The sequence below is a fragment of the Sinocyclocheilus anshuiensis genome, unplaced genomic scaffold (assembly GCF_001515605.1).
Source record: "Sinocyclocheilus anshuiensis isolate Anshui unplaced genomic scaffold, SAMN03320099.WGS_v1.1 scaffold556, whole genome shotgun sequence".
In the NCBI taxonomy this organism is placed as follows: domain Eukaryota; kingdom Metazoa; phylum Chordata; class Actinopteri; order Cypriniformes; family Cyprinidae; genus Sinocyclocheilus; species Sinocyclocheilus anshuiensis.
In genome coordinates, this window is record NW_015555729.1 from 206,399 (window position 1) to 218,998 (window position 12,600).

A 12,600-nucleotide genomic window follows, 5' to 3' on the forward strand; every position below is an offset into this window, starting at 1 on the left:
TTGCTTTTTTTTTTTTTTTTAATAACAGTGGAAACTTAAAAATACGCCGTCATTTTTGCTCATAAAGGTAAGAGTATACATCATTTGGAACTGCAAAGGGTCTACTTGTATTTGTGTGCACTCACAATATCAACGAAACCTAGTGCTTTTGTAAAATAAGGAAAACAAACAGGATGCGCTTTCTGTCGTCTTGGTCTTGAGCAGGAGCACTTTACCCACATTATAAATATATCTATAGAATGCTTTAAATTACTATTTTAAAACGAAATAATTCAAATCGAAAACAAAAACTCTTTCATTAGGTAATCCATAAAGATGCATTTCTCTCTAAAGGCATGTCCAATGAGGAGACAGCAGCATTTTTGTAACAAGTTTAAAAATAACTAAATAAATAAGTCATAATATTTTAAGAATAAAGTCAAAATTACGATAATAAAATCATGTTATATTGCGTGAAGTTAATGTGAAAATTCCACCTATAGGCCTACTCCTCCAAAAAAAAAAGTATGTGGCATCCGTCATTCCTTTGATTTTTTTAAAAACTCTGATTGATTGATTCATGAGACATTCGTTTGTATTAAATTGTTCAGATTTTTTTCAACATGCATTCAAATATTCATGTTTATTTTGTGCTGCAAATATTAAATAGGAAAATATCATATGCAGCTTGAACTGAGGCGAATTATCTCACTATCTCACATTTTTAATGATCTGGAAAATTATTGCACAAATACATTTCACCATGGCATATTTTAATAATACAAAATATGTATAAATATGAATAGTTGTAATATTTTGTCAGGAATAGAAAGCAGATTGTCAAGCAGAGGGGTATGTTCCCTTTAGACCTGCATTTATAAAACAAAGAATTGACAAATTTCAGAACAATAGCATCAAGCATCATAGAACAACTAAAAATGACCAATATGGTAATTAAAAAACAAATCAACACTTACCTTTTATTTTTCTGAGGTGTGCCGGTGTTTTCTCCTGTTAAAAAATAGATGTAGAATGTAAAGGGGAATATTTTCATAAAATATATAATAATACTGTAGGTAAAACTGTACTTACTGTTGATGGTGACTCCAGTCACCCCAAACTTTTTTAGTAAGTGGGTCCTGTGCTCGGACGCAGAAAGTATATGCTTTTTTGAATTTCACCTTGTAATGTGTCTCGTTGGTTTCGTTTTTCTATTTTGAGGAATTAACATATATTTTGATGTTAATAAACAACAACAACAACAAAACATTAAAAAATATATATATATAGTCTTACCTCGACACGACTTCCTGTGTAGTCACAGCTATGATTGTTGGGAACCACTTTCACTTCATAGGAGAGGGGAAAGAAACTGCAGGGGAAACTCCATGTTTCAGGGGGGTGCCACTCAAATACATCATCTTGGATCTTGGTGATACTAACTTTATCTGGCTTGACTGAGGGTTTGAAATAACAGTTTAATCAGCAGTCTAGTACAGTGGGGCTGGGACCCACGAGGGGGCCTCAAGATGATTTAAAATGGATGCCCTGAGGCTGAGATTGATTGATTGATTGATTGATTGATTGATTGATTGATTGATTGATGAGTGAAATATTCGATTAAAACATCTGAAATCGTGAATTCCAGTGATCTAGTATCATGTAACTATTACTAACAAACGTATTTGTCAGTTCTGTTCATTTTTTTCATAAACGACTTCTTCATGCCCTTGTAAACAAGAAGTGTGATTAATTGTATGTAGGCCTACTTGCAAATAACAATATTAATTAAATAAACGTCCACATAAGTGTACTGAAGGAGAGTACACTTTCATAATTTTAACATACTTATGTGCACTTTTAAAAAATGCACTTTGCAATAATGTCAAAATATACTTTTACATTTTAAACTTTTTTTTACATTTTAAACTGTAGTGTGTTATTTAATTTTACATTTTAAATTATAACAGGTATATTTTAAATGTACTAAATTGCAGCTTCATTATTACAAATGTGTAATTACAAACCATTTACATATATGACATACAAGTTTCAATAGAAATAGGATTAAAGTATTTTATGAATTATGAAATTACAAATAAAAACGCAATTAAGGTCTACAGTTCTACTTAATGGGTAAAAAAATCCAATTTAAATTATAATTTTAAGTTGTAAATAACATGCAAGTCTCTGAAAACATTACATTCAGTACACACTTATTTATATTATTTTAATATATATTTTATCATAATATGTACTTTTTAAAAGTATATGCTAAAGTGTTTACAAGGGAATTTACACATAGGCTAATGCATTAGTTGTAATGCAGGGATGTGCATTGCATGTAGCGACCACCCGGGGGCACACAAAGCTCTTACCAATGTCTCGGATGAGGAAAGTCCTGTGGTGCTCCTCCAGCCTATACAGATTTCTGATAAACAGTGTGAGGTTGATGCTCCTAGACTCTTCAGAGTACTGACAGTAATCCGTGTCAATACAAGTCAGCCCAGATATATCCGAGTCTAGAGTGCAGTTGATGGGACTAGAGTTTCTGTACAAACACAAGGCCAGTTTAGCATTGATTTGCTGTTTTAAGATAAGCCTGAATAATTTGAATGCTTAGGCCTATGCTTCATTGATTAATCCAACCCAACTCAAAATAAAATAACGTTTGATTAATACAGAATAAGAATAATCATTAATCATTACCGGATTGCTGTGAAATATACCACAGCTCTTTGGATCCGTTCCTGATGCCATTTCCAAGAGCAATGAAATTGTCCATTATAGTTTCTTGCGGTGCAAGAAATTAATTCTAGGCAGATAAAAAGTTAAGCAGTTTTATTTCAGATCAGTGGCCACAGTGAGAAATACTGATAGCTAATACATTACATTCATGTTTATGTTACATAAACATATGTAAATTTAAAGAATTACAGGAGCAATAAGAACAACAGTAGGCCTAGGTGGCGAGTCTGCAACAACTGACTTGAATTATGAGTGAATCACTGAATTATTGGCTCATTCACAGTTCCATTAATAACTAATTAAGCAAGATAACATTGGTGAAAACTGGTGAAATAAACATATTATAACAGATATCCCCTTACTTCCCCATTAAGATCTTTAGAAAAAATATTTTGTTTAATTATGCAAATGATGCATTATCTAATTAAATATGCACACATCAATATGAACATTGTATAAAGCTATCTTCAAAATTCTTGTTACATTACGTTAACAAATTAAGGATTTTTACAAATCTCTTTTTATCACTCGATAAATCAGAAAATCCTGCTAACAGTCAGAAAAAAAAAATATATATATATATATATATAAATTAACACACCCATCAGTAAAAACTTTCAGAATATAGATAGGGATAAAACTGGGAAGTATTTTATATATATAATGGCCTATATATCCACATATATAGCCTATATATTATTTAAACTGGGCCTATATTTTAATACTTGATGCTTAGTTTAATTTTTTTTTATATATATATAGTGAATTTAAATTAAGTTAAATGATCTGCAGTAAAAAAAATCCTTAATATCCAGATGTTTTATATTTAAATTTAAGACTTAATAAACATTAATTCCAATGTAAGTGTTAACCTTCATACTTACCTCTGTCACTAGATTGTATAAGAACTCCTTTAGGAAACTCAACTGGATGGACCAGTAGTAGTGTGTAATTCAAAAGATCTCTGTTTGGTCTGTGGCATGTGAAGTTTCCCCCATGCAGCCCATCTATTATAACAGTGATGAGGTTCCCTGTCTGAGAGATGCTTTCCCCATTCCTCTCCCAGTAAATTTCCTCTACTCCATATTGCTCTCCACAATGCAGCAATACCGCAAAGCTGGACAGATTTGATACCTCCAAAGCCACAACTATAACATTAAAGCTTATTTATCAGACTCATCATTTGATTTGATAGCACAGTAAATAAATAATGTGTTTTACAACAAGGCATATATTTTTATTCAACAAGGATGCATTAAATTGTTCAAAAGTGACAGTAAAGACATATGTAATGTTACAAAAGATTTATATTTCAAATAAATGATGTTCTTTTAAACTTTCTGTTCATGATAGAATCCAGAAAAAGAAATCCTCTGAAATAAACAGGGAAAAAAAATCATGTGGATTTCTATGTGGAGTTCGCTGTTTTATTTCCTGGTTTAGCTGAGTGGGCATGGCCTTCAAAAGAAGCACAAACCTGAAGGGGTATGTTAATTTTAGCTATTTATGGAAATGCTAGTGCAAATGTCTTCATTTTATCCACCCTTTTTATTGTATTTATTGCATTTTTTAAACTCTTGTTCTTAATTATCTTTTTATGTATTTATTGATGTAGTGAGGCAAGAGTTATCTATGGTAACACAGGAAAACATGCATTTAAGGTGCCATGAGGATATTGTGTGTGTGTGTGTGTGTGTGTGTGTTTGTGTTGTCTTTACTGTTACTTTATTTTAAGTGTCTATATTATAAATGTCTTTACTGTCACTTTTAAGCAATGTGTCCTTGCTGAGTATAATACTAATAAATGGGATTTAAGCAATAGTCACCATTTGGCTTGATTAACCTCAGTGAAGTGCTGCCTGCCATCTGAAGAGCAGCTTGAAGAATAACGAAGACAATCTTGTTCATCTAAAGAAAAAGTAAAAATGGTAATGATATGAACAATTATGTTATAAAATAAAGTAAATTATACAGATTATAGTATTCAACTAACATGAATAAACATTCATATTAAAGTATATATATATATATATATATAGATTGATTGATTGATTGATTTTACAATATTTCATTGTGATAGACACCTTCTCTTAAATCTTACCTTGAGAACTTAATGAGTTTTGGTGACTCTCTCCTCTTCCCTTTCACTGAAGTAGTATTGGACCTGAGCAACATTTATATATGTAATACAGAAGTGTGAATTTCCAGCAAGCAGAAGTATCAAGTTCTAAACAAAGGGATATGGAAACCAATGTGGTGAAGCCAGTTTTCATTTGGGATTTCCATGAGCTATGTAACAGTGCTTGTTATGTGCTAGGGGCTTTAACAGGAGCAATTGTGTATGAGAATGTACAGGTCATCTCTCACAATTAAATAATTTCCTCTGAGTGAAATATGTTAGATTTTTTGTGATTCATGTTTTGAATGCTATGTTTTTTTTTTTTTTGGTTGGTTGGTTTGTTGTTTTTGCACTTTTGTTTTCAGTCACAAATCCCCATATATACACTGCTGTTCGAAGGTTTGGCATCAGTAAGATTTTTAATGTTTTTTGTTTTTTTAAAGAAGTCACTTATGCTCATCAAGGTTACATATATATATATGATCAAAAATGAAAAAAAAAAAACAAAAAAAAACAATGTACTGTGAAATATTTAGCAAATTAAAATAACAGTTTTCTATTTTAATATACTTTCAAACATAATTTATTCCTGTGATAAAAACTGAATTTTCATCAGCCATTACTCCAGTATTCAGTGTCCCATGATCCTTCAGAAATCATTGTAATACACTGATTTATTATCAGTGCAAATCAGCATATTATGTTTCTGAAGGATCATGTGACACTGAAGATTGGAGTAATGGCTGATGAAAATGTAGCTTGAATTATGGAATGCATTATATAAAGTATATTAAATGTTTTATGGAAATAATGAAAAAAAAAACTCCTTAAAAATAAATAAAACGTTTTGATATATGATATTTTGTTAATAAACAATACTGTAACAAAATGAGACAGAAATACTTAAGTGTACAAATGTTTAATCAACTTTTAATTAAAAACACATTCCCTATCATTAAAATATGCAACTGTTTTTTCTCTCTCTTTTCAACTCAATTTTTTTCAATAGGACAAAGCCCTGAATCCATTTAAACGGGAGAGCACTTAGCTCATACTACGGCACTGATGGGGTTTTGAGTCTGGTTCCCTTCAGAAAATTATATATCACTGCTCCTCATCATTTCCTGCCCTACTATGCCTAAGGAAAACATAAAAAAACATTAAATAAAAACATGTATATAGCATAAACTGTTAGAATGTCCACATTCAGCTCCATTCAGAGATTACATCTTCATGTCTTCTCCTTCCATTATATCACTTACTCATACAGTAGCTTCCCCATTCACATGTATACACACAGCTATTACATGATGACCCCCTTATCCCCTTTATATATCCTCAGGATGTGCGAAACAATGCGTAGCACCATGGCAACCTCGCAGAGCTGAATAAATTCTTAAAAGCACCTTGAATTACAAGGAATCAGAACAGTTGCCCCATTCCAATTTTTCACTTTTCTGCAGACAGCTTTACAGGGACTGAGAAAATCAGATTTGTTTGTTGGAGGAAATCAATTGGAATATCTGTCATGACTGAAATCTATCTGCAAAATGTGACAACTACCACCTACACTAAAAGCAAGTTTAACAGCTGATCTACTTGTCTACATGACTAATAAACTTATCCTCTTTTGAAATGAAAGAGTTGAATGAATGCTGTTTAGAGAATTTATGTAATCGAAAATGTATCTTAAAAAAAAACAAAAAAACAGATTAAAGATGCTGGAAAATCTGAAAATCCAAAACTGACATTGTTTTTGTGACATGTAACATATTTTCTTTTAAAAAATCTTTATATATTTTTGGTTACAGAGTTTCTAATAAAAACAAAAAATAATAAAACAGTCCAACAAGTGATTCTCCTGTACCTGAAAGCCAAAAGCAGTTTAAAATGTCCTTTTGGCCCCAATTGTCTCTGTTTTATAATTCAAGTTCTAACAGACACAGGTAGGTCCACACTTCCGGTCTGCCTTGCAGACATATGATCTCATCACAAGAAAAATGGAGAAAAGAATATTAAGCTTATAACTCCATAATCTTAAAAATAGCAAAACATTATTAAGTTTCCTTTGCCAAAACCATACTTTTTGGACCTCTCTTGATCAATTCAGGACTCCGGTTTTCTAGACCTGAGTCTCAACTCCCTTAGAAAAGCTATAAGTCAAAGGCAGTGAGTGTTTGAAGGGAAAAGCCTCTAGAGGTTCACTCTAGACTCAAGTGGCTAATCCAAAAATAGAGAAATCTTCTGAAAAATATTGTGGCCCATGCACATTGATATCCTCTCACATACACACTTGGTGTGGTGGTTAATATCCCCAACGAGTCATTAGTTTTCCACAGGAGTGGGGTTCTGCGGCAGTGGTGGGGTTGTGGGAGGCTGGCTGACGATCACCTGGACGACATAGTCTCTGGAGATCTTCAGTTCTTCCAGCTTCATCTTGTCAGTGAGTGGTCGGCCTGAGAAGAACCAGCGCTGGCTGGTGGCCACTACACCCTCCTGGGTCTGCAGACGGCGCTTCATCTGCTGGACATTGTCACTGGTGCGGACGGCCAGGCGTAGATCTCGTCCCGTGGAGAGACGCAGACGCAACTGACACTCCTGGCCTTCACTAGCTGGAGCTTCTGGGACCACAATGGTCTCCAACTCGCTCTTTTCCTCAATCATGTTGACAGGAGGCGAGAGGCAGTAGACAGGCAGCTGGTAGCGGTTCCCCAGCTCATCGTAGCATTCAGTCAGAGCACCTGGAGATGACACAAATGAAGCATTTAAGCCACATTTTCAGTCTCTTTTTGTTGACTTATCTAATGTTTTGATACAGTGTACAATGATATTGTAATATAGCATTTATATATGTCTAATATATGGTGCAATCAAACATTATGATGCAAAATGAGTAAAGATTCTGTACTATTTATTGGTAATGAAATCAGCAATTTTATGGCAATGATTATGTGAACTTTTTTTAAAGATCAGATTTCTTTGCTTATATTGAAGCATAATATGTTCTTTGAATCGTTCTCAAATTGCTGGATAAAATGGATCATTATGGAGTTCAGACAAAGAAAAGAAAAGAAAAGAAAAGAAAAGAAAAGAAAAGAAAAGAAAATCATTAACTTTAAAAGAAAAGAAAAGAAAAGAAAAGAAAAGAAAAGAAAAGAAAAGAAAAGAAAAGAAAAGAAAAGAAAAGAAAAGAAAAGAAAAGAAAAGAAAAGAAAAGAAAAGAAAAGAAAAGAAAACCTGTGATAAAAACTGAATTTTCATCAGCCATTACTCCAGTATTCAGTGTCCCATGATCCTTCAGAAATCATTGTAATACACTGATTTATTATCAGTGCAAATCAGCATATTATGTTTCTGAAGGATCATGTGACACTGAAGATTGGAGTAATGGCTGATGAAAATGTAGCTTGAATTATGGAATGCATTATATAAAGTATATTAAATGAGAAAACTGTCATTTTAAATTTCAATACTATTTCACAATATTACAGTTTATTTTTTTAATGAAATAAATGCAGCCTTTTAAAAAAAAAAAAACATTAAAAATCTTACTGATCCAACACACATATTTATATAGATATGAAAGACATCAATAAGGGGCCTCACATGCTCTTTCTGGTGAAGCTAATTTTGAACATTAATTAGGTCACTGCTGCCAAATGAAAATGTAGAGCGTGTTAATTTGGACATGACTGTAATGTCCAGATATTTAGGTGGTAGTGGCACTTGTGCATTACACCACAGTCACTGTCCTGGTATGAGTTACACATTCTAGGGAAAAATCGTTGAACACGGGAAAGTGAACACCTTATCATCATAGTGTTTAACCACAAACCAAAACTCAGTTACAAAATTAACGGGAATTCCAAGATAACTTAATAGCATTACTATACGACAATGAAAATGCATAACGTGAGAAAGCCACTATTAAACTAAAACCACAAAGCCTGTATGTATTTTATGACATGATTAAATAGGACTAACTAGCTTTAAAATAGATATATGGTGGGATAAATGTGGTGGTAAAAAAAACATAAAGGGTAAACTGCTCAATGTCAGCATGAAGATTTTCACAAATTCACAAATTATGCAGAGTGGTCACAATTACTCTAACAACTATCCATTCAGATCCTTTAAGTCAGTCAAGTCAAGTTTAAGTCAGTAACTGCGTTATAGCAATAAATTACTGAAAGTTAAGTGTCTTTCAGAACCCCAAATAAACAAGCTAGAAGGCAACAGTGGCAAGGAACATAAACCCCATCAAGTGACAGAAATGGAGAAAAAAAAACTTAGGAGAAACTGTTCCAGTTCTCCTCTGGCCTATGTGAACAAACTCAGTTTGATATTGGTAAAACTGTTTCAGCATGACACATTTATAGCTGGGAGTAGGGATTTGGGCTGAGGGCTTGTCCAGACACTAAAATCTTCGCTAAAGATCTGTCCTGAGGTCTTGTGTATTCGCTGAGGTCTTTGCTGAGCATCTGTCCCAAGGGCTCACAACAGTACCCTCAGGATAAGAGTGAGACAGACAGACTAATATAAGCATAGATGCCATTATTCTTACGATGTAACAAGTACCAGTTGCCCTAATAATGCAGTCTAACAATCTCTTAAGGGATTTGAATTATAGAAATGTGGTGTGTTATGTGTATGCTAGGTTAAAGTGATGAGTCTTTAATCCTGATTTAAACTAACAGAGTGTGTCTGTCCCCCAAATAATGCTAGGAAGACTGTTCCAGAGTTTGGGTGCTAAATAGGATAAGGTTCTACTGCAGTAGATTTTTGATATTCTAGGTATTATCAACTGGCCAGAATTTTAAGACGTGAAAAACAATAATGGGATATGAGCTTGCTCAAATACTTACAAGCCAAACCATTCAGGGCTTTATAAGTAATCAGCATAATTTTAAAATGTATACAGTGTTTAATAGGGAGCCAGTGAAGTGTTGAACTGGGCCAATATGATCATACTTCTTGGTTCTAATGAGAACTGTAGCTGTTTCATTTTGGACCAGCTGGAGTTAGTTTATTAAGCCTGCAGGGCAACATCCAGTAATGCATTACAATAATGTAGCCTTGACGTAAAATATGCATCAAACATAAGCAGTATTCTTGTTTATTACAGTAGGCTATATGTGGAGGGTCATCAAATTTTTTATATCAACTATGCATTCAGTTAGTTTTGTGGATTGGTATGCTTCATCGGGTATCATCTGTGTATCAGTAAAAAGTCATATTTATATATATAACTCTGATGAGTCCAGTTTCAGTGCTATACAATGGTCTAAATCCTGACTGGATTTCCTTGCAGATACCATTTCTTTCCAAGAAGTAACATAGTTCTGAAGACACCACTCTTTCTAGTATTTTCGATAGAAAAGGAATTGGTCCGTAGTTAACTAATTCTCTAGAATCAAGCTGTGGTTGGAGGCCATGCTTGAAAAGTGACATCCTAATAGTTTATCTGACCATTACATATCATAAATGTATCCACAGTTTCAGTAACACTTTATTTTGATAGTCCACTTTAGACATTCTACTAACAGTAAGTAACAGTAAGTAAAGAGTAACCACAGTTTCTTCTCAAAACACTGGTTAATATCTATTGTACCTATATAACTTTTATTTTTGTGTATCTTGTGTATATAAAGCATATATTTAACTTGTGAGTTAGACCTGAGGTTCACACAAAAGTGATGTGGATATTTTGTATTACCAATAATTCATTAATATAAATATAAAAAACCTATTATAATATTAAGACACATATTAAATATAAATATTTTAATTATTAATAAATATATATTAAAATGATTTTTGCTTAAAATATTTGCTAAGAAAAGAAAAGAAAAGAAAAGAAAAGAAAAGAAAATCATTAACTTTCTATTTTATTTTATGATGGGGATATGGTTATCAATTGTTGTGCATCCTTCACAATCAACACCTTTAAGTATTTACAAAAGCATCTCTATAAAACAACAGTGTGTTACAAACAACAAACAACAGTGTCTTCCACAGTATGCACGCCAAAGGTATGAATGGAATGGAATAGAATAGATATTTATGTCAACAGTTTAGCAGCCTCCTCCAGGTTAGCATATTTATAGAAAACAGACACATAATAGAAAAGATAAAATCAGAAAAGATCAGTAAAGATAATCACATTAATGTATTATATAGAAATGATATCTCCCAAGTAAAACAATAAAATTCTGTCAGTCAGTCAGTCATATTTATTTATAAAGCACATTTAAAAACAGTAAGTAAAGAGTAACCACAGTTTCTTCTCAAAACACTGGTTAATATCTATTGTACCTATATAACTTTTATTTTTGTGTATCTTGTGTATATAAAGCATATATTTAACTTGTGAGTTAGACCTGAGGTTCACACAAAAGTGATGTGGATATTTTGTATTACCAATAATTCATTAATATAAATATAAAAAACCTATTATAATATTAAGACACATATTAAATATAAATATTTTAATTATTAATAAATATATATTAAAATGATTTTTGCTTAAAATATTTGCTGTATTTCATTAAAATAAATGTATCCACACACAATTTTTTTTAGAAATTACATACATATATATAGCTGTTGGCCAAAGTGCTGTACAAAGTTTAAGCAAATACCAAATTGTATGAAGGTGAAATATTTTGTGTATGTATGTATGTATGTGTGTGTGTATGTATATGTATATATATATATATATGTACGTATGTATTAGGGCTGGGCGATATAGCTAACAAATTTATCAACGATATAATGTTTCATATCATTCGGTATCGATAATTATTGACATTTTTTAATACCATTTTTAAAACAAAGAGCAATAGAATTTTTTTTGTTAACCACTGTATTTTTAAATTAACCCAGTTTGTTGAGACAAACAACAAATATTTTTTTGTTTTAAGTCAAACACACAATAAAAATTAAACAAATATCTTATTTCTAATGTTTTATATGCCGATTAAATAGGTCTTAAGGAAACTTTTGGCTTGTCTCCCGAGGCCACAGGAGGGCACCATTCACTCCGATTGTATTTAAAAACATGAGACGCAGTGAAAAGGAATAAACTTCCACAAATTCGCGACGTTTAAGTTTAAACTGTTTTAACTTTGCATGGCTACATCTCTTGTGTGAGACGAGAGTGTAGTAGTCATATTTGTCCGTCTAAAAAATGCGCTGAAAATGTGTTCTGTGTGAATGGTTCAGTTTCAGTTTTAACCTAATCAAGATCTTCTCCGCATTGAGCTTCTATATTTCTCTAATATTTTGAATGCATAATGCAGCAACCGCGCGTCTCGTGGGCTAGACTAACAAAACATTAAAATGCAACTACGTCACTTACATCATCATCACCGCATCTCGTGCTCCACTGATGACGTTCCCTGATGCACTCCTAACATTTGATTGTACTATTTTTGCATTCAAATGCAAATGTTTATTTTAAATTCGACTATATATTCATTTTTTTTATTCACATACTCATCACAGGCAGTCACAGCACTAATTTCAGCATGTGTTCATGTTTGTGTGTGCTGTCTGCGTCACGTGCACTATATCGACATTTTTTAATATCGTTATCGAAGAAGGTGTACCGTCGATAAATATCGATACCGTTTTATCGCCCAGGCCTAGATATTAGATGTCATCAGCACCTTTAGAAATATATTTACTGAGAAAAATGTTCAATACTTATTTTACCCGCTGTATGTATATATATATATATATATATATATGTA

The 12,600-nt window shown here is 32.4% G+C and overlaps 2 protein-coding genes across 2 annotated transcripts in view; both read right to left on the reverse strand.

Moving 5' to 3' along the window:
* Window positions 1-717: 717 nt before the first annotated feature.
* Window positions 718-4,868, reverse strand: LOC107672803 (interleukin-12 subunit beta-like). The gene is made up of 9 exons (XM_016466173.1): window positions 4,829-4,868; window positions 4,554-4,635; window positions 3,612-3,875; window positions 2,689-2,794; window positions 2,358-2,530; window positions 1,276-1,436; window positions 1,072-1,190; window positions 957-990; window positions 718-848 (listed from the first exon to the last, which is right to left on the reverse strand). Exons 2-8 carry the CDS (start codon window positions 4,633-4,635, stop codon window positions 960-962), a joined length of 936 nt encoding a protein of 311 aa, XP_016321659.1. The 5' UTR covers window positions 4,829-4,868; the 3' UTR covers window positions 718-848; window positions 957-959.
* A 2,123-nt stretch (window positions 4,869-6,991) lies between these two features.
* Window positions 6,992-12,600, reverse strand: part of LOC107672801 (ubiquitin domain-containing protein 2) — a 40,158-nt gene continuing 34,549 nt past the window's right edge. Inside the window, exon 3 of the mRNA XM_016466172.1 lies at window positions 6,992-7,587. Coding sequence (XP_016321658.1) covers window positions 7,172-7,587 — 416 coding nt within the window. The 3' untranslated portion in view covers window positions 6,992-7,171. The remainder of the gene's footprint in view (window positions 7,588-12,600) is intronic.

Excerpts from the sequence above, each read along its gene's own strand:
- LOC107672803 (XM_016466173.1), bottom strand. The coding sequence starts at position 4,635 with ATGAACAAGATTGTCTTCGTTATTCTTCAAGCTGCTCTTCAGATGGCA. Across the intron at positions 2,531-2,688 it reads GTATATTTCACAGCAATCCG|AAACTCTAGTCCCATCAACT; the intron begins GTAATGATTAAT and ends GTGTTTGTACAG. Across the intron at positions 1,191-1,275 it reads ACACAGGAAGTCGTGTCGAG|AAAAACGAAACCAACGAGAC; the intron begins GTAAGACTATAT and ends TCCTCAAAATAG.